General features: G+C 39.0%; 1 protein-coding gene across 1 annotated transcript in view; it reads right to left on the reverse strand.

Annotated features, from left to right (window-relative positions):
* NEK1 (NIMA related kinase 1) overlaps nt 1–9,025 on the reverse strand; it is a 93,970-nt gene extending 84,945 nt beyond the window's left edge. The window contains exons 1-5 of the mRNA XM_070948562.1: nt 8,946–9,025; nt 5,342–5,489; nt 5,166–5,262; nt 3,838–3,935; nt 682–765 (exon numbers count right to left, since the gene is read on the reverse strand). Coding sequence (XP_070804663.1) covers nt 682–765; nt 3,838–3,935; nt 5,166–5,262; nt 5,342–5,458 — 396 coding nt within the window. The 5' untranslated portion in view covers nt 5,459–5,489; nt 8,946–9,025. The remainder of the gene's footprint in view (nt 1–681; nt 766–3,837; nt 3,936–5,165; nt 5,263–5,341; nt 5,490–8,945) is intronic.
* Between the last annotated feature and the right edge of the window lie 12,638 nt (nt 9,026–21,663).

Raw genomic sequence — 21,663 nt, forward strand, 5'->3', positions numbered from 1 at the left:
ACCGACTTCTGCCACCAATAGCCTCCCACCGACCAGTCCGCTCCCACAGAGAGGGTCTCCTCCGGGTGCCATCAGCCAAGTTATGTCGGCTGGCGACACCCAGGGGGAGGGCCTTCTCTGTGGGAGCCCCAGCCCTGTGGAATGAACTGCCCCCCGAAATACGAAAGATTTCCGACCTCCGGGTGTTTCGCTGCGCTCTGAAGATCCTGTTGTTCCGCCAGGCAGGGCTATTAACGTTTTAAATTGGGGTATTTTAAATTTCTGGGATTTTAATTGGAGCCTAATTATTTAATGATTTTAAATTTTAAATTGTTGTCGTGTTTTTTGTGTTTTTAAATAGGCTGTACACCGCCCTGAGTCCTTCGGGAGAAGGGCGGTATAGAAAGAAAATTATTTATTTATTTATTTATAAGAGGAAACAATAATTTATTTAAAATCTAGAACTTTAAAATCTCATAGCTACACATATAAAAAGAAGTTGGAAGAAAAACCATGAACTTGATATTTAGTACATCTCATTTTTGAAATACTATATTTCAACAATATAACTATTGCTTTGAACAAGCCATCTCTCCAGTTTGAAGAATTGTTCAGATCTGATTTATTTCATCAATAATTGTAAGCACAAGGTTTCAGCATACTTATTAAAATTCCACATAAAAATGGTTATATGTAATTTACCTGTGATTTTATATCTCGATGCAGAATTTTTCTATCATGTACGTGCTTCAGTGCTAAACATATTTGTACAAACCAATCCATGATCTATAGTTACAAAGAAATTACTTTTTGTTAGAAAATTCTATTTTTAGTATGAGATTAAAATTAATATTTATCTCAGGGAGATGCTATTTTACTACTCTCAAAATTACTTTAATTTTTTTACAAAAAGAAAAAAATTCACAGATAGTATATTTCAGAGTACTGTATAAGTGAGGAATGGGAGCCTTTTTATAAACCTCCGAAAACTTACCATTCCAAAATGCTGCCAGTGCTCATAACATAATGAGTCCTTGTCTCTTCAAAGATAAAGAAAAGTAATAGAGAATGAAATTCCCATAGATGGGAATGTCAGCTTCATTAGCTCCTTTTCTTTCCTTTTGAAAAGAAGTGTCAAGCTAACATTCAGGCAGAAGCATCTTCAAATGGCTTATTTCCCTAAAACTGTATGTTGCTCATTGACAGAGCTTCAGGAGAGTGGAGGCTTTATAATAGTATCAGACCCACAAATATGGTAGCTCAGTAAAGTATTTTTTCCCTAGATTCAGTCACCACCATCAATCACCATTGTCCTTCTTTCTCCATCTCTATTTCCTTGTGCAGTCTTTTTGACTGCGAATCTGAAGCCAAGAACTATCCTAAAGACAGCTCAGTATCTACAGTTCCTAGCCATTGGAATGCACAACGTACATAGGCAAGATCACATGGTTTCCAGTTTTTTTTTCTTTTACAGTTATCAGCAGCAATTGGGTCTAGAATGTCTGATGCTAAGCAACATGGTCCTAAAGTGTAATATCACATGATTGTGCTGCTTAGTAACAGCAATTTCAGTACTTCTAGTTGCCACTGTTAAGCAAATCTCATGCTGTATGACATCACATGAACTGCTGGCTTTGACTTTGCTTGTCAGAAGCTGGCCGTGAAGGTTGCAAATGATGATCATGTGACAGTGGGGACACTGAGAAAGTCGGAATTACTTTGAGAACTAGTCATAAGTACCATTCATTCAGAACTATCATGTTTGAATGGTTGTTCAACAAGTGGTTGTTAAATGTGGCCTACCTGTATTCAAATTTACCAAGACTGAAAGAATCAATTTGAGTATCAGCAACCCATCATATATATGTTTTTTAAATTTGATTTATATGCCGCCCTTCTCCAAAGACACAGGGCGGCTTACAATGCGTTAAGCAATAGCTTTCATACTTTTGTATATTTTACACAAAGTCAGCTTATTGCCCCCACAATCTGGGTCCTCATTTTACCTACCTTAGAAAGGATGGAAAGCTGAGTCAACCTTGAGCCTGGTGAGATTTGAACTTGCAGTAATTGCAGGCAGCTGATGTTAATAACAGTGCTTTAGTCTGCTGCGCTACCAGGGCTCTTGATTGATGCCTTACTTAGAGGTTAAAGATGCTGAACTTGTCAGCTGGAGAACTGACAGCCTGGGTTGGAGCCCCAAGCTCCACACAACAAGATGTTATTTGCCCCAACTCTTGCCCATCTAGCAGTTTGAAAGCATGCAAATGCAAGTAGATTAATAGATACTACTTCAGTGGGAAGTATAGCATCCTGTGCACCTTTGGCATATAGCCATACTGGCCACATGACCATGGAAAATGTTTTCGGACAATGCTGGTTCCCTCAGCCAAGAAACGGAGAGGAGCATTGTGCCTTAGCCTTGGACACAACTGACAGGTAAACTTTAACCTTTTTTATTGTTCTTTCAAGATCGTGTTTATGCTTTCTTTTCTATGTTGTGACTTTTCATACTTTGTCCATTTTTAATGAAGTCATTAAAAATATGGTCAGTGACTAAAGTGCTGTTAAATAGCACCAGCTGCTGCAATTACTGCAAGTTCGAATCTCACCAGGCTCAAGGTTGACTCAGCCTTCCATCCTTTAGAGGTAGGTAAAATGAGGACCCGGATTGTGGGGGCAATAAACTGACTTTGTATAAAAAAGAACACCGCTTAGGGGGCCCCGAAAGCCCTACTAAGCAGGTATATACTAAAGTATGAAGGCTATTGCTTAACGCAGTATAAGCCACCCTGAGTCTCCAGAGAAGGGCGGCATATAAATCGAACCAATAAATAAATAAATAAATAAATAAATAAATAAATAAATAAATAAATAAATAAATAAATAAATAAATAAATAAATATTAAGTATCTTTTCAACATTATTTTGCATATTCATGAATCAATCTCTTCTCTTTTCTAAGCAAGCAAAGCACACAAATTTTGTATTTAACACAAATTTTTCTAGACTTGTCAAAGCGACCTAGAAGCCACATGGTATCAGCTTCTTTGAAGGAATGTGCAGTTTTTCAGCTTTTGATGAGGTGATGGTAACCAGCTCAAGCAAACATAGCTAGATCTAACAATCTTAGACAAATATAATCCACTCTCCACATTTCCATTTCTTGGAAAGACGTTGGAGAGCGCAGCCAGGATTTAATTCCAGAGGATTCTGAGGAAGATTATTTGGACCTTTTCCAGTCAGGGTTCAGGCCAGGGTTCAGGTAATGGCATTAATTGTGCTTGTTGATGACCTATGGCGAAGCAGGGATAGGAAGGATGTGACCATACTTGTACTTCTTGATCACGCACCAGTTTTCGACACAATTGACCTTAATATCCTTTTGGACCAGCTTTCAGGACTGGGAGTAAGAAGCACCATTTTATGCGTTTGTCTCATTTCTCTATGGCTGGTTTCAATCAGTATTGGCAGGTAGGGAGAAATTACACACAGAGTTCTTCCAATTTAGCCCAACAGGATGGCTGTACTCCCACCAATAAAAGAATGTCATCTTCAGAATCAGGAAGCACAAGCTTTCTGGAATGATCTTACCCCAGAGATTTGTGTGATTTCCCACCTTTATATCATTCAGGAAATCACTGAAGATCAAGTTGTTCTCCAGAGATTTTGGAATAGGATGATTGTAGAGCTCTTTTTTGTTTTTCTTTGTTTTATTTTGGTCTGAACTATTTTGTTGTTGTTTTGCTCTTCCGAGTGACTTTATTTGTTCTATGTTTTTTTAGTTGTGAGTCGCACCAAGAATTATTTAGAAGAAAGACAGCCTATAAAATAAATAAATATCCCAATTTCTATTACCTGGTCTTCTGAAAAAAAGACTCCTTTTTGTGCATTGATTTTTTTAAACAGATCTCCTCCTTCACAATAATCCATTACTATATAAAGGCAGCCGGCTTCTGTAACAAAGAAAAGAAAATAGTTGGTGTTTATTTATATTATATACTGTTAATAAAGTAATTTCTTAGTTTCTAATTTCTAATAATTACATATTTTCAAGGTAATGAAACAGATATGGTTACCTTATAATCATAACTCAATAACATTCTTTTAGAAATCTACTGATCAGCATTACAGGTAGTCCTTGAGTTACAAATGGAATGGAGCCTGCCCATTTCATTCATACCTCGAGTGATCTTGAATGGGATCACTCCCCGCTTTCACCCACGCATTTGCTAATGGTTTGTTAAGGGCACATGAGGTATCTCAGGTGGTGAAGGCCATGGGAGGTAGGGGAGATAGTGATGGAACAAGCCAAAGCCTCCTCAACCCACTAAGATACCTCATGCTTCCCACTCCCTGCCGCGTTCGAGTCACGTTGCAAAGATCTGTCTCCTCTCCGCAGAAGAGTCAATGGAAGCTCCTGGGTGCAAAGAGTGTTTGCGGTGCCTGTCTTCTACTCCTCCCCACTCCCCCAACTCCTTTCTGCCATCACCTGGATACTGTTCGACCAGATAGAGACTGAACGCTTCATCTGCGTGCAAATGGGGCCTTTGAAAACGGAGGGATTCGCTCCATTTTGAAATGCTCCATAGGCATCTATGAGACTTTTGAAAATGGAGGGAGTTGCTCCGTTTTGAAATGCCCCATAGAGGCCTATGAGGCCTTTGATAATGGAGGGATTCGCACTCTTTTGAAGCACCCCATAGACGCCTATGAGGCCTTTGAAAACAGAACAAATACCTTCATTTTGAAACACTCCATAGGCAGCTTTGACGCCTTTGAAAATGGAGGGCAGGATGGGAGGGGGAAGTTTTGGGGAGCAGGGGCGGGGGGAATAGGGTGAATGTTGCAGACCTGCAATTGTTCATAAGGGCGAACAACTTGTGGTGCTGCAACATTCGTAATATTGGGACTTGCTTGTAAACACTAGGGGGCACTTATCTCATAACTTCAAACAGGTGCTAAATGAACACTCGTAACTGTACTTATTCCTCGTCAGGAATTAGCTGTACTTATTCCTCGTCAGCAGACATGGAATTGTAACATAGACAAGAAATTCAGCTAGAAAACCTGGGTAGTAAAATTACTATTTAAGCAAATTCTGACAATTTCATATTTTTAATCGAGTTTATGTTTTAAGACTTCTATGCCCGACTTCAAAGTATCAGCTTATCATTACGACTTACCTTCAAATGATTCTCTGTACAAAACAATATTCGGATGTTTCATATTTGCCAAAACAGCTACTTCTCTTCTTGATTCTTCTCTTTCTTTATTTGACATCTTAAAAAAAGAAGCACTACTTCTTAAAATGTATTTGTAAATAGAATAATGAAAAGGAAACATAATTTGAGAGACATACCTTGGATATGTTAATTTCCTTAATAACATACTGTTTGCCATTTTCCTTTGCTTTAACCAGAATCGCTTTTCCAAAAGATCCTTCACCAATCTTTTGCACCTTAATATATTTGTCCATGGTAGCTTTTTAAGGCATCCTTATTCATAAGCTACGGAGAAAATCAGTTTATTCTTTTAGCATTTGTTAGATCAAAATTACATTCTAAACTGGTCTCTGAATCACTTAGTTTAATACTATCAAGATTTAAATATACTACAACCTGAATCCTTTTTTTTTTTTTCAGTTAAGCTATACTTAGCTTGTGTTCATTTGTTTGCTTTGTTTTATTGTTGTTTTTCAAAGAATGGGAAACGGAGAAATAGTTGGCTTATTAATAATTTACAAAATATACAAACACTAGTAACAATTAGAGAATCCATATTATCTTCAAAGTAGCACTCACTAAAAAGAATTAGTTTTTATTTACAGCAAATTGCCAATAGAAAAGGGGTAATTCTGCATTATAAATCTCAAAATTTTCTGTTTTGGAAAAATTGAATGCCTCCATAAACCACTTGGTAAGATCTGCAACTATCCAAACTTCGAAGGGATTCAACTGTTATAAGCATAATAAGACAAATAATACAGTAATGAGAAATTTTAGAGCAGTGCAAAGCATTCAAATGGAGCTTCATAGAGTATATTGGTCCTCTTCAAATTAAGATTTCTATGTCTTCAGGAATCAGAACCAGTTTGGTGTAGTGCAACAACAAATGTTAAGGCACCAGGCTAGAAACTGGAAGCCAATTGGGGGACCTTGGTCCAGTGAACTCGGGGTGTCACATTGCCGTCATGTGATGTTTCAAGGCGTTTTTCCTTTCACTGAGCTGGGGTAGGTATGGCCTGTGCATGATGCATCTGGCCTGCGGACCGCCAGTTTGACACTCCTGTGGTCTAAACCTTAGAAAGAAGGCAGTGAAAAACTATTTCTGAAAAACTTTGCCAAGAGCACTTCAGGGACTTTTCTAGGCAATTGCTAAGGTCAATGTAGCTATTTGAAGGTTTTCCACAATTTGCATATCTATGTATACATTCATTTTTGCTTCACTGCAATGGCATTTTCTGTACAAGCATACACAGAGAGAGCATATAACCATATTGACCCTTACAAAAGATACACTAGCATAATGCTTCAAAGAGGATGCTTCACCTGCATTAATAAACTTTATGAAGCATCTGTTCTGACCTAGGCTTCCTTAGAAAGTATAAAGCACAATCTTAATCCCGCAAAACCTCTTTTATTTATACAACCGTAAATTACTTTCATTTACAGTTCGCAAGGCTTGATAAACAGTCTTTCAGAGGAAGGTTATCAATACCCACCTATCTCATGTGGAATGCTGCCAGAGAGCTAATTTCCAGACACAGGGCAAGGCCAAACTTGGCACAGTTACAAACAGAACTTTCAAATCTTGAATCGGCCAGATGAACTAATTGCTTCCTGCAAAAGCTCACAACCCGTTCAGTCTTCTTTTATGTCTTATGGGAGGGGCCAATCATCTCCAAGCCTTACTTCAAATCGACTGTTTTCATAATTGTTCTTGTTGTCTGGCAGCTCTGCACATGTGCACACTGGGAACAGGCTCCTGCTATTCTTTTGCCTCGCTGCTGTCAAGACTCCAGAGGCTGCACATAACTATCAGATGGCCTTGGCCCCCTCTCTGCCTCCGATGCAGAGCCCTCATCCCCCAGCCCCCAGGACTAGCCCAAATTCCTCCCCAACCGCCTCAGTGTCCGACTCTGCTGCCAGAGGCCCTACGCCGGCAGGCCACAACAGTATCCTGATAGCTTTCACAATTTTGAGTTTTTAAAAAATGGAAATTCAGTGTAACAATTTTGCTTTTAAAATCCAGAATTAAGGTTACTTTATGTTGCCACAAACCACCTAAAACAGAGAATTTAGAAACTGATCATGTACCAACATTTTTCTTTTGTGTTATCAGTTAAATGTGTAAACTCAGGGTAACTGGGATAGAAAAATTGCTCAGTTTGTCCTGATCCAGTATAACTTATACAGTATATAAACTTTTTAGATGACATTGCATAATGTCATTTCTCAGGATAAGGCACCTCACCAAAGCAATAACTTTTTAATTTTCTGCACTAGTATAGCTTGAATTAACCAAAGATAGTTTAGATGCTTTGTTTGAACTATTTCATTAAGTCTGAATCTGAATCTCAGTTATGTAAATTAGTCCTATGCATGTTTACCTAAATTAGGTTTATGCTAAATCAGTTATTTCCAACATTCAAGTCTTTGGGAATAGCTCCCAAATAAAGTTTTGGGTTATCAATGAATATGTCTATAATTAATAGATTTAAATATTATTTTATATAAACTATGGGTAAAATAAGATATATAACTGCCTTAAATTAAGCTATTAGGAATTAATCATATTTAGGGAATGAAAGTGCCTTGATATACTAGAATATTACCTATTGATTTTTGTGAATCTGGAGTTCTCTGTTTTCTCAGCTTATCCTCTTCCAATGTCTAACTATAGTGAAAGGTGGAACTGCTTTGCAGAAACTCAACCTTTACTAACTGATGAGTAGCAGAATGTATTAGTAGCAGTTTTATTCTACCTCAGAGGAATTAGTTTATAGGGAACCAAAATTTTATTCTAATTACCAATAAGCATTTATTGTATACCTGAAACTAATAATTAGGGTCATTGGGTAGAAAATTAGGATTTGGTAAATCTAATTCCCACAGCACCTACTAAGTGGGGAAAAAGAACGACCCAATGTCTGTTGATTTGAAAAAGTGAGAGGGCAAGGACCAGAATCCAAGTATGCTGACTACTGAAGCAGGCCGAGGCACATGGCTTGATTTTCTGTTCTGCTAATTTTCTGCATATCTCAGTTGTGTGGAATAAGGCAACATTTAGCTGTATCATGTCTATGAAACTGCTGGCATAAGTAAGCTCCTGAATATAGGGTTGAGTATCTTGTATAGTCAATATACCTGATAACTAGTAGATAAAAGGTAGCAAATAGAAGTCCCAATAAGAGAAGCAGGCTTATCCAATCTGTTATACATTACAGCTATCCCTGTTCAAAACAAGCTACATTACTGTTTTAAGATAAAGGTTTGCTACTTGGATGCTTCTAGGTAGATCTTCCCCAACCCATCATATAAGACTGAGGGAGAAATTCCTCATGAGTTTGTTTATAACATGCAAGTCGTTTCTCTTTGATTTCAAAGAAAAAAAAACCCATTGCATTATACTAAACTGCAGTAAAAACATTTTCAAGGATGTAACGAGTTTTTACATTCATCCTTGAATTCAACGTAACAGCAATTGATAGCACAAAGCGAGATTTTAACTTTTTCAGCAGACTTTCACGTTACGGTAGTTTCTGAATACTAATGACCGTTTAATAAGTTGTGGATAAGAATTCTTTAAATAATAATTTATATTACAATATCTTCCGAAATTGCGCTACCCGACTCTGTGACTGGTAACCAGAGGCCTTCTCACTTCAGAATGATCACTGCAGTTCTGGCTTTGACACACCCATCCCGGAGAAAGAACTAAGACACAAAATTGAGGTAACTTACAAGGCAACAGCCGTGAGCGCTCCGTCCACCACGGAACAAATATCAAATCTGTTGTAAGTAATATGAGAAAAGCCATCCGAGACCCGCTACAAGAAGCTGCCCATGTCTCTGCACAACCTCATTAGAGAGCCCATCTCGTTCTTCAACTACTTCAACCGAGCCTCAACCTTTGGTCCCACCTCTTTCGGTTTGCTATAGGAAGGCGATCTAAACCTTTCTCTCTCATTGGACGAAACGGGACCTATGAGTTTGGATGTACCAGATAGGGAGCGCCACATTAATTGCTTACAGCTTCACCGTAGCAACGGCGATTGAAAGACCACGTGACGACGTGGAAGCCTTAGAAAGGAGGGGGTCTCCAGCGCAGGCTGGATTAACGTAAAAGTCGTGTCTATTGCATATAGTATTTTACATTGCACGCGTTTCATACTTTGCTAGCACTATGTGTACTAATTCAGAACCTTAATTCTTCCTATTATACTATTTCTTTTGCATATAAATTAACCGTTGATGAAATAGTTGACTAAATAAGATTATTTCTGAACCAGTTGTTTATACTTTATATGGCTTCATTGTTTTTTCTAATGAAAAATACTTGATTCTACTGTAAGGTCCCAAAATACACTTGAGTCACCAGAATGCCAAAGAGAGAGACTCAAGACGAGGCTTGCAAAAAAACAGATTTTATTTATGGCCAAAAACAAAATACTGGGTGGAACTATATCCAGAACATACAGATACTGTTGCAATATTTTCAGGATCAGACTCAATAAATCAAGTAAGAGTTAAGAGTTCAAATATATCTCCTTTTATTTACATTAGGCATTCTATATTCACTGAATATTCACAGATAGAAGCAAGGAAGTGGGTGAATACAGCTCCTTATATATACAATGGGTGGAGCTAGATATGGGAGTGGTGAATTATGAATACATTAAGAAGTGAAGAATAAATTAACCCCTGATACCCCGTTCATATACTATTTACACATTAGAGAATAAGGCATTTACATCTGACAAATCCCTCTCTAAATGCCGATTCGTTATGCAACACCAATTACATTCAGATTCAGGACAGTACAAAACATACAACTTAGAAGTTAAGTATTTATGCTGCTTAGAAGGTAAAGGTTTTGTCAATATGTCAGCTAATTGTTCTGAAGTTTCACAATGCACTGCTTTAATAAATCCATCCTGAGATAATTGTCTCACATGTTTAAATTTTATATCTATGTGTCTGGACCTTTGTCCAATGGCGTCAGATCTAGATATTTCAATAGCTGCTTTATTGTCTTCATGCATAACAAAAGGCAAAGCAGGTTTTTTCCAAACATCTGAAATCAAATCATTAAACCATACAAGGTTATTTGCAGCTTTGGATAAACAAACATATTCTGCTTCTGTCGTTGAAGTGGCCACTAATTCTTGTTTACCCGTGTACCAGTAAACTGGACAGTCATTTAAGAGGAATATATAACCAGATGTACTTTTTCTACATGAGGTGTCTCCGGCCCAGTCCGCATCTGCGTAACATGTAAGCTTTGGTTCTTTATTATCGTTAGGTTCCAACATTAAACAAAAGTCTAGTGTATTTTTCAGATATCTTAATATTCTTTTAACAGCTTCCCAGTGGTACATTGTTGGCTTGCTGACATGTCTGGATAATAAATTGAGGGGTAAAGCGATATCTGGTCTTGTCCAATTAGATATATAAAGAAGTGAACCTATGACTGATCTATAAAATGTGTTATCTTTGAATTCAGGGGATGATTCATCAGCATTTCTTAGAAAGTCAGTCTGCATAGGAGTATCACAAGGTTTGGCATCACTTAGATTGCATTTGTTTAAGAGCTCTATGATCTTATCTCTCTGAGTAAGTTTGAATCCTCTTTTAGTCTTATTAATTTGAACACCAAGATATTTGTTTACTTTGCCTAAAGATTTCAATGAGAAATGTTCATTTAGCTTAGTTACAAAAGTTTCTCTTCTCTCTTTATGTTTTCCTATGTATAAAATGTCATCCACATAGATCAATACAAATTCTATGTAATCATCACCCTTTTTGACAAAGAAACAGTTATCAGCAGTGGTGGCATTGAAGTCCATGGTTTTAAGTACTTTTACTAAACAATCATACCATCGTTTACCAGATTGTTTTAACCCGTATAAACTCTTGTTTAACAACCAAGTCTCATTCTTGTTTGTGTATTGACTGTGAGGTGCTCTTACATATATTTCCTTATCTAGTTTTGCGTGTAGATATGCAGTCTGTATGTCATATTGGAATACATCGAGATTGAGTGCTGATGCTACCACTAGAGCTGTTTTGACACTCTCAGTTCTTACTGTGGGGGAATACGTGTCAGTATAGTCCTCCGGATATTTCTGTGCATAACCTTGTGCAACTAGTCTAGCTTTGTATAGGGTATTGCCTCCCTCTAAGTTCTTAATTTTATATATCCACCTGGTACCAATAATTGTTTTATCTTTTGGTGCAACTGCAGGTGTAAATACATTTAACCCTTGTAAGCTTTCCATCTCTTTTTTCATTGCTAATTCCCATTTTTCTTTTTCTTTACGAGGGAGCTTTAACACTTCCTCATATGTATTAGGTGTCGTTGACTCACCATCCATATGCATTATATAATCCTTGTATTTATTAGGCATCTGATTTCTGGTGTTTCTAATTGTTTTTTCAGGTTTACTATTGTTATCATGCAAATATCTTGCTTCCTTTTTTGTTAGTGTGTCTGTCTTTATTTTGTGTTGGCTATTTGTCCATGTTTTGGTTTTGTATTTATATTTGTTGATATTTTGCTTTTCTATAGTCCCTTTCTCTTGAGATTTTGTATCTTTGTTGTTACTTGGAAATATTTCATTAAGATGTATTTTAGACCAGTTGGCCTGTTCATGGAACACAGCTGTTCTGGAGACTATAAATTTGTTATTATTATCAATGAATCTGTACCCTTTAGTGCCTGTCTCATATCCCATAAATCTGAGTCTTCTGGACACGTTTTCTCCCTTTCTTCTTAATTGCTTAGGTATGTGTACGTCTGCAGTGACTCCAAATATGTGCATGTGTGCCAATTTTGGTTTCCTATTATACATCACTTCATATGGTGTCTTATTTACAATGCTGGACCAGGTTCTATTCTGTGTGTAATTGGAATAATGTAGGGCTTCTGACCAGAATTGTTTGCTTAAGCCAGCATCTTCCAATGTGCATCTAATCATGGTTTGTAATGTTGAGTTCTTCCTCTCTACAATCCCGTTCTGGAACGCAGAAAATGGACTAGATGTGTAATGTAACATTCCTTTGTCCTTTAACCATTGGGAGAATTCTTTAGACATGAATTCACATCCCCTATCTGTCATGATTTGTTTTATTTTGATATTGTGTTGTGTTTCTATGCGTTTATAAAATTCTTTAAATTTTTGAAAGGTTTCATCTTTGTGTTTTAATGTATAAACAAATCCATAGCGGCTATAATCGTCTACTATGGTCAAGAAGTAACGTTTTCTATAAGTGATTGATGGAGTTAGTGGACCAACTAAGTCCATGTGTACTAAATCAAAAATTTTGTTGGTTGATCTAGTAGATTTTCTTGGCCTGGGGCTAGTTTTTAGTTTTGTAGATTTACATACTGAGCATTCCAAATAGTTTTCACAATTTTTTATTTTAACACCTTCTGCATGTTCAGTCATTTTTTGTACTACAGGAAAACTGGCATGTCCTAACTTCCTATGTAAGATGTGAGCACACTCATCATGAATTGGCTTACCTATTTTTGGTTTTTTTTCATTGTGTGCATCTTTGTGATCATGAGATATTTTACATTCATCATTGTCACTGTTGCTAATGTTTCCATCATCTACTTCAATACAATCTTCCATATTTGAATCAATGTTGTGTAACCATTTTTCCTTTGTTATTAGATAAGGTAGGCCTCCTTTAATCATCACAGTGCCTATATCTATTTTATTTTTCTCCAAAGTCGCTTTTCCTTTAGAAAAAACAATGTTAATATCAAAATCTCTACTTAGTTTTATGGCACTTAGTATGTTATGAGGTATTTCAGGTATTAGCAATACCCCCTCTATTTTTCCTAGACCAGGCAAGGTTACATTCCCTCTACCTAATACTTGAACCTTTTCTTGGTTAGCTACCTTTATTACAAATTTATCTTCTACAAATGAAGACAATATATTTTTGTTATTAGTGGTGTGATTAGTTGCTCCAGAATCAATAAGCCAATTATTGTTCTCATTCTGCTGTATGTTAGTGTTGTCTTGTTTATTTAATCCATTCAGTGAACCAGATTTTCTATCCTTTGAATTATCTCTGCCCCCTCTATTCTCTTTGTAATTTGGTGGGCTTCTATATCTATGTCTATCCATGGAAGACTGTCTATAATTGTATTTGTTTCTATATTCAGACCTATGTCTTTCTTTTGAAATTTTGGGGCAATCTCTTCTATTGTGTTCCCTGGATCCACAGTTATGACATTTAAATGTTTCATTATATTTTTCTTGGAAAGCTACTTTCCTATATGGTTTGTGTTCTATGTGATTGTTAGAACGATTCCTTCTTGAATTGTCTTCTGCTATTAATTTATTGGATAGACTTTCTATGGATAAGTATCCTAGATTGATTGTGTCTAAATGTGACATATAATTGTCCCATGATGGATCAAGTGAGTTGATAATAACACTTTTCATTGTTTGGTCTGAGATCACCTCCCCCCTTAAATGCAGTTCAGCTCTTATTTTGTTTAAAGATATTAAGTGCTCACTTATGGAAACCCCTGGTTTTATCCTAGATGAAAAGAAATCTTTAGACATCCTTGTGGTGGTAGCTACACTGTCACTGTGAAACAAATTGAACATGCATTGAATAATTTCTGAAACAGTCAGATTTTGCTTAATGCTGTGATACATTGCAGGAGATACACTAGATATTAATAAGAAAAATGCTCTATGGTGTAAACAGTCTATTTTTAGAGTCCAAGGTCTTTTTGGGGGACTAGTGATAAAAAACAGTAAGTTTTCCTTCATAAAGACAACCTGGAGCTGCTGATACCATTCTTGTAAATTAATGCCATCTATCCTTAGCTTTGGGAAGTCACTGGGTAAATTTCCGACATTATTAAGTCCATTACTTACAACCTGAGGTAGTCCGTGGTCTCGTAAATGCAGAAAGTTACAAAACGGCGTGGGGATGCTCGCAACGAGCCTGCATGATCTTCTCGTCAATTCATGTCTTCCCGGACCGTCTGCGTAGTCTTGCGCATGCGCGTTGTCCATTTCTTCCCTGGAGTCGTCGTGAGAGGTTCTCGTTGCGGCTCGCTCGTTCTGCTCCTCCTCAGACGAATCGGTCTCTGGCTCGATCTTGGGAGTCCTGACGATGGCGGCTGCTCTTCCTCTTCTTTTGAGGGCGTTGGTGCTTGCTTCGGTCTGTGGCGTGGGGCGGTATCGGCAGGGCTCTCTGGGTTCGGGCGTCGGCGCTCTTGTAGTCAGGATGGGAGCGGGCAGGTCTTGAGGCATCGGCTTGCTCGTTCGCTTCTTCGTTAGCTTTTTTGTAATTCTTAGTTTTGGCCCAAATGCAGCAAAAAGCGTTTTCATTGCTGATTTTATTTGATTGTTTGTTGAATCATCTTCACTTTCTGATTCTGATTCTTCTGAGGTGTTTGAATCTTCTTTTTCGTTTTCGTTGTCTGATAATGTTTTTCGCGCCAGAAATTTTGAATTGAGTTTTCTGATTGGCTCTGCTTCGCTCACCCTGGAGGTCTGTTGAAACCAAGATGGCTGCCATTCAAAATTTCGCGCGGGATCACCGTTTTTCTTCTTCACAATAATTTTTTCTGCAGTCATATCACTCACTATTTTTGGGTCTTTTGATTTTTCATTAGTGATGTGCTTCTCTCTCGCTGCTCCGCTGTTCTTCAGCATATCTTGGAGGTTCGCGATGAGGCTTTCATCATTCTTTTGGCTCTTCAATAGTTTTAATATCTCTGACCTGAGTTCGTTATTCTCTATTTCGATTTCCTCCTGGTCATCATTTTCATCTATTATTTCTTCGTCTTCAGTGGTGTATTCTTCGGATTCTCTCGAAATCGCGTTTGTGGATTCGTTGATTATTTCTTGTTCTGTTTCCATTTCTTTGCTGTATGCCCTGGTGTTGGGCCTATCTTTCTTAGACATTTTTAAGTATTTATTGAGTCAATTAACCATCCTCTGCTACCAGCTTGTTGCAATATTTTCAGGATCAGACTCAATAAATCAAGTAAGAGTTAAGAGTTCAAATATATCTCCTTTTATTTACATTAGGCATTCTATATTCACTGAATATTCACAGATAGAAGCAAGGAAGTGGGTGAATACAGCTCCTTATATATACAATGGGTGGAGCTAGATATGGGAGTGGTGAATTATGAATACATTAAGAAGTGAAGAATAAATTAACCCCTGATACCCCGTTCATATACTATTTACACATTAGAGAATAAGGCATTTACATCTGACAGATACAATGCATGCAAGGAGATAGCCACACCTTGGGGAAGGTATGGCGTCCTTTTATACCCTCAGAGACGTCAGCTTAGTACCCAACTCTGGCCTCCCAATCCAGGCCCGTGCATTCCTTGTTGCCCTTCCCAATTAGTCATCTTGAGCATTTCTTTGTTTACTCAATTGGCCACTTAGGCCCCCTGGCCCTGGAAAGTAGGAGTCTATCCAGATCAACATAAATTAAGACTGAGATAGTACCATGCTCTTAGATGGCACAAGAAAGAAACAGGGAGAAGATTAATATGGGTTCAGGTCAAATGGCAGGGACATATGTTTGACAAATACCAGATACATTACAGGCCTAATAACAGAATATGTTTGTTACAGGAGATACAAATATAAAGGCATAATATATGTGATACAAATACAAAGGCATATGTGTATTACAAGAACCTAATGGTTACAGAATCTAGTATACCAGTATATCATATCCTAGCATTATTTATTATATCCTTATTATTGTTTCCCTTCACTACAAATGTAGAATTTAAGTATTAACTCCGTGGAAAACAAATAATCTTGTAATGTATTGAAGATAAGTAGCCCTAATGGGCATATTTAAAATAAGCACTCATTATAAATGAGCACAGTAGAGAATTCTAATTCTTTCACTATTAAGAATGATTAACTTTGTAGGAAGTTAGCACCGACCCCTCCCCTAGAAGAATGAAATATTCTAGGAAATATTAAAAAGGCAGAATATTATAGCTCCCTGGATGAGAAAAGGAGATACATGCTCTTGGAAAGCAGCCCTCCACCTTTGTTAATAGCCCCAGAAAGATTGGGCCATCCTATTGTAGGAAGTTAGCATCCACCCCTCTCCTAGAAGAATGAAATATTTTAGGAAATATTAAAAAGGTAGAATATATTTCCCTGGATGAGAAATGGAGAAACATGTTTTAAAGAGAAAGCAGCTTCCTGCCTCCCCTCATCTTTGTCAACGGACCATCATCTGCAACATAATAGGGCCAATCTAGCAACAGAAACTCCCCACATGGCACCTGGGAAGATTACATCAGCCAGCAAGGCTAGCTAAGACCCCCACCCACTGAGAGTCTGATAACCAATCAGGATACCCTTCCTGGGCCCCAGGAAGTTCAGAGCCCAGAGAGGGCATAAAACCAAAGCACACTCAGCATCTCGGGCACCCCTTTTCTGTTCAGGAACTCAAACCATGTGATCCTGTCCACCATTAAACCATCTTTCCAAGCAGTCTCCATGTTTCCAGTGTCTTTTTTCCCACTTGGAGCTGAATCCAGAAGGATATTTCTTCCAACAATTTGGCTCCCACAGATGGGACTCCAAGCTAACCTAACCAATGGACCTGGCCCAGGTAAGCCTCCCTTGCTAGCAGCAGAGCCATTGAGTCTGTGGGTAAGTTTTCGTGGACCTTGGCCATTTGGAACTAGGTTTTAAGGGGGTTTTGAGTGCTGAGCTCAAAGGCTGCTTGGAAAGAAGGTGAGTCCTTCTAAATTTTAATTTTAAAGCATGGAAAAGCATGGGAAATGTGTGTATGCCTGCATGTGTGTGAGAGCCCTCCTCCCAATCACAGCTGGATCTTGCTTCCTCTGTGCATTTCCTAACCGCAGAAAGACCAACAGTCTGGCGAGCATGGGGTTTTGCCAGAGCACAGGACCTTCTGTTAGGGAAGGACGAAGTGTGCGTGTGTGGGATTCCATCTGGACAACAATCTGATTCCACTTCTTTGAGCGACCTCTAGCTGCACCTCTGCCTACTGCTAGTTCCACTGAGCCGTGACTAGTAGGATAGAGAAAGCAAGCGGGGGTCGCCGAATGTGGGACATTGTGTTTAAAGGGAACGGAAGCCGAGCGAACATTGAGCAAAAGTGAAAAAGGCAATAAAAGGGAGTCCCCGGTGTATTCCAAGAAAGCAGCCCCAGTGTATGCGTATTGAGTAGGGAGGTGCTAGCACTAGCTGTAGGGGCAGCAAAGTCCTCCTGGATCCTTTTTTGATCCGCAAATCTAGACTAATTCCCTAACTAAGAAGGGGGCCCGTACTTTGTGAGGGAATTGAAGTTCTTCCCAGAACCTTTTTTCTGAAAACCAAAGGAGAGTCGCCGGCTACAGCCACAGCGAACCTTACATTTCAACGATCATGGGAAGCAGTAGCTCGCGGGTGATGGAAAATCCCCTGGAAGAGTTGATTGTGGCTTAGGATGCCAGGCAGATGCCAGTCTTAACTGGCATGAGCAAAAAGCAAGCCAGGAAATTGTGTAAAAAATGGGCTCTGCTAAGAGATAACACTGGGAGACAAATTTGGCTAAATAAAGGTACTTAAAAGTAAAGGGAAATTTATAAATAGGAATGTTGGGGTTTTTATTTGTTTTGTTTGTCTCTTTCTCTGTCTTCTATGCAACCATGTGGTATGTTTGTTAAGATTTGTGCCTTTCCTAATTTAACTGAGATTTATGGCGGGAATGATCAGTATGTGTGTAAATCTCAGAGTTCTGTTTTCCTCTCTTTGTCCTCCTTGTTTTTTTATGTGTATATCTAAGTCTTTGTGTGCCCTCGAGGTAGTTGTAACTGTAAAATGTATCTGATCACTAGAGACAAGAATTTTAAACTTTTAGGGAAAAAAAAGGTTGAAACAATTCAAAATGGGGGAGAGAGAGAAAAAAGAAAGAACCTTTGCCCTGGGTTTGTCTGGCCAACTAGAACAGAGTAAAGAGAACTTTTCGTTTTATTTCTATTTTTCCCCCTCCTTCCATCTCTGTATCTTAAAGTAACAACTCAAGTTTATGAGGAAACGTTTTTAGTTCATTTACAAGAAAAAAAATTCAGTCTTGTACTCACTGTGTTTAAATGGTTTTACCTGCTCATCTCTTCCCGAAGTATGTGAATCCAGTTTTTCTTTCTCATCTGTTGTGTCTCCATTTTGTTGAAACCGCATTATCTGTTTAGTAACTGCAATACTGATGTGTTGTTTCTTTTCAAACTCTGCCTGCAAGCTATCTACTCCCCTCCCCCATCTCTAATCCTGTTACAATGCCCTTCCTGGGAAGTTTACCCACAAAGTGGGGGAGGGGACCCTATTCTCAGGTCTTTCAGCCCTGCACAAATGACTCTGCAACCTGTGTAAGCAGAACCCATGGATCCAGTTATTGCCTCCAGAGGAGACCTTACATCTGTTTGAGCCAGGAATTGGGTTTGAATCCAGCCTCCACTGAAAGACATCACAGCAACCAGAGTGGAGCAGACCTTCCCAAGCCTGACTGACCAGCCTTACCACCAAGCACGTCACCCAGCAGACGTGAAAGAAAAGACCCTGAGATGTACAAGTAAAGACCAGAAGACTCTTTTTAATCCCCAGAAGACAGCTGGAAAGACTATGGGGGAGGGTGGAAGTTCATTGTAAGGTTTTCTTTCTTGTCTCATTTATATTGTAATCAGTTTATTGTAAGAATTGTATTTGGGAATGGTTGCCACAGCAAGTTTTGTACACCTTAGATTTCTGTCTGGTGGGGAGGAGAAATATGTCCAAAATCTTTGCATTGCCTGTATTGTAAAAGTAGCTGCATACACATGTACATACAGACACACCATTCAGAATTAGACTGAAACGATTCCCTTCACTTACCTCCATGCAAAGTTTCTCCTAGGTTGATTTTTGCTCTGTGGCACTAAAAGCCCAAGTAGTCATATCTCCCTGCTAATTCCATGGGGGAGGGGGCAATCCCCCTCAGGCAATTCCCTCACTTGAAGAGATAGCAAAAAAAGTGATATCCAAAACCCAAGCCCTGACTGTGACTCACAAATGATGCTGCCCAGTTGCCCAGTAAAGAAAGATATGTTGCACTGGTGGTCTCATGAGTAGAAGTCCCAGGGCTCAGTGTGTGTAATAAATATATATATATATATATATATATATATAAAAGCCTGGATTGCACACTGACTAACCTCAATTTGGACTCACAAATCCTGGATGCACTAAAGTAAGAACTAGGGCAGGTTCACTAACCAACCCTTGGAAATGGGCAGCCTGCAATTTAAAGGAAAACCATGGCTGTGAAAAATTTTGGGACATGTGCTTGCTTGAAACCTGACTGGAAGCTCACAGAAGGTGATATCTGACATCTGAAATTAATTGGCATAGAAATTGGATAATGTAAAATTTCTTACCAGAAGTTTCCCCCTGGCTGCTAGACCTTCATGGTTGAAAGCTTTTGGGAGCCACTGAAGAAATCCTTTTCTGTTGCCTCCATCAATGCCTTCCCCTTTGCATCAGAACAATTAAAAGCACTCATCAAGTCTCCCTGATCTGATCAATTTTAATCTTTTGCCAAGAACATGTGTGTCCCACTCACATCAAAAAAAAAAAAAAAAAAAAGGAGGGATTGTAGGAAGTCAGCACCCACCCTTCTCCTAGAAGAATGAAATATTTTAGGAAATATTACAGGACAAAAGGCAAAAAAAAAAAAAAAAAAAAAAAGAAAAACCCTTCTCTGCTCTTAACCAGTGTCAGGTCTGGTTGTTCTCTGCTTACCTGCTAAGGGGTGTGTGTGTGTGTGTGTGTGTGTGTGTGTGTGCCAATTCAACCATCTAATGTGCAGTTATCCAATTTTGACCAGTGCTTAGAGAAAAAGTCAAGGGAAGGCCAGGAGGATGGAGGCCTGCCGAATTTCAGGGGGCAGAATGTTCCATAGGGCAGGATCTAGTAGTTTGGCTACCGTGTCTGATAGGACTGGTAGATGATCTCAGGGAAAGGTGGTCCTATAGATAACTTGGCCCTGTGCCTTATAGGGCTTTAAAGATGATGATTGGCATCTTGAATTGCACCCAAACTGGAAGCCAGTGCAGCTCACACAACAAAAACATTGCATGGGTAAATCAAGGGGCTTTCATCACCGTATATGCAGTTGCATTCTGTACAGTTGAAGTTTCCAGATAGTAAAGAGTATTGCACTAAACCCAAAGCAACAGGCTGATCTTATTTTCCATTTAATGTTTCATTTTGGTGATGCACCATTTTTCTTTCTTGTTTCTGATTTTGTATCCCAGTTATTCAGTTATAATTGCACATGTTCTGTACAGTTGTTGATTTGATTCTTACAGTGAGCTGGTGCTTATATTTGTTATTATAGTATTGACATCTTTTAATACTTGTGCTAGCTCTTTGGAACAAGCTTCAATGCAGGAAATCTTATTCTATTGTTTTGGTGCTGTTGTAGATACTCAATTATTCTTTCTTTCAATTCATCTTCTTTTTAATTAGAGGGCTTTGTTCATTCTGAGGAGGAGGAAGAGTGGAGAGTGCCTGATCTGGGAAGGAAAAACAATTCAACAGCTATGTTAGTTTGCAGAGGATTCAAGGCCTACAACATTGGTGGGTTTCAAAAATTTTCACTACCAGTTCGATGGATGTAGCTAGGTTGGGTGAGGCATGTGACTGAGTGGGAGTGGCCAACTTGATGTCACATGACCCTAGCCACACCCACAGGAAAAGGTAGGAAAATTTTTGGAATCTACCCCCACCCTCCCTTCACTAGTCCCCCACCCCATTTCCCCTCCTTTAGCAATCTCCCTAGCCCTGCCTCTTTGTTCAGGCTGCTTACCTTCTGCAGCAGCTGATCCAGAGTCCGGAAGACAAGCTGACCAGAGTTTTCGGTGGCCCCCAGCCAGCCACTGCTGCTGGAAAGCGGCTGGCAAAGAAGCCTCCCAGCCGCCTCCTCTTTGAGAGCTGCTTTGTGGCTGTGGCGGCTGGCCACAGGCTGCTGAAAAGTACCGAAGATCACAGAAAAAGCTGCTGCCGCTGCCATGTTCTTTGCATGTGCGCATCCCGTTGGACTTGCAAGGCAATGGGATGCATGTGTGTGAAGAACATGGCAATGAACATGGCGGTTGGGGTGTGTGAGCGGCGACCGGGGGAACTGGCTGAATACCACCTCTGGCCTACAACCACATTAAAGTTTGTGCCTCACTGTGTGACTAGTATTTTGTGGTGCCTTCAAGTCATTGTTGAGTCCTGGCAACTGCTTGGACAATGTTCCTACAGTTTTCTTGACAAGATATCAGAAGAAACTTGCCATTGCCTTCATCCTACAGCTGAGAAAGAGTTACAGGCCCAAGGTCACACAGCTGGCTTTGTAGAACTCACAGTATTTCCAGGCAGCAACCCCTCCCCTCCCCCTC

The sequence above is a fragment of the Pituophis catenifer genome, unplaced genomic scaffold (assembly GCF_029215685.1).
Source record: "Pituophis catenifer annectens isolate HBS135680 unplaced genomic scaffold, rPitCat1.0.hap2 SCAF_8, whole genome shotgun sequence".
NCBI classification, from domain to species: Eukaryota; Metazoa; Chordata; class Lepidosauria; order Squamata; family Colubridae; genus Pituophis; species Pituophis catenifer.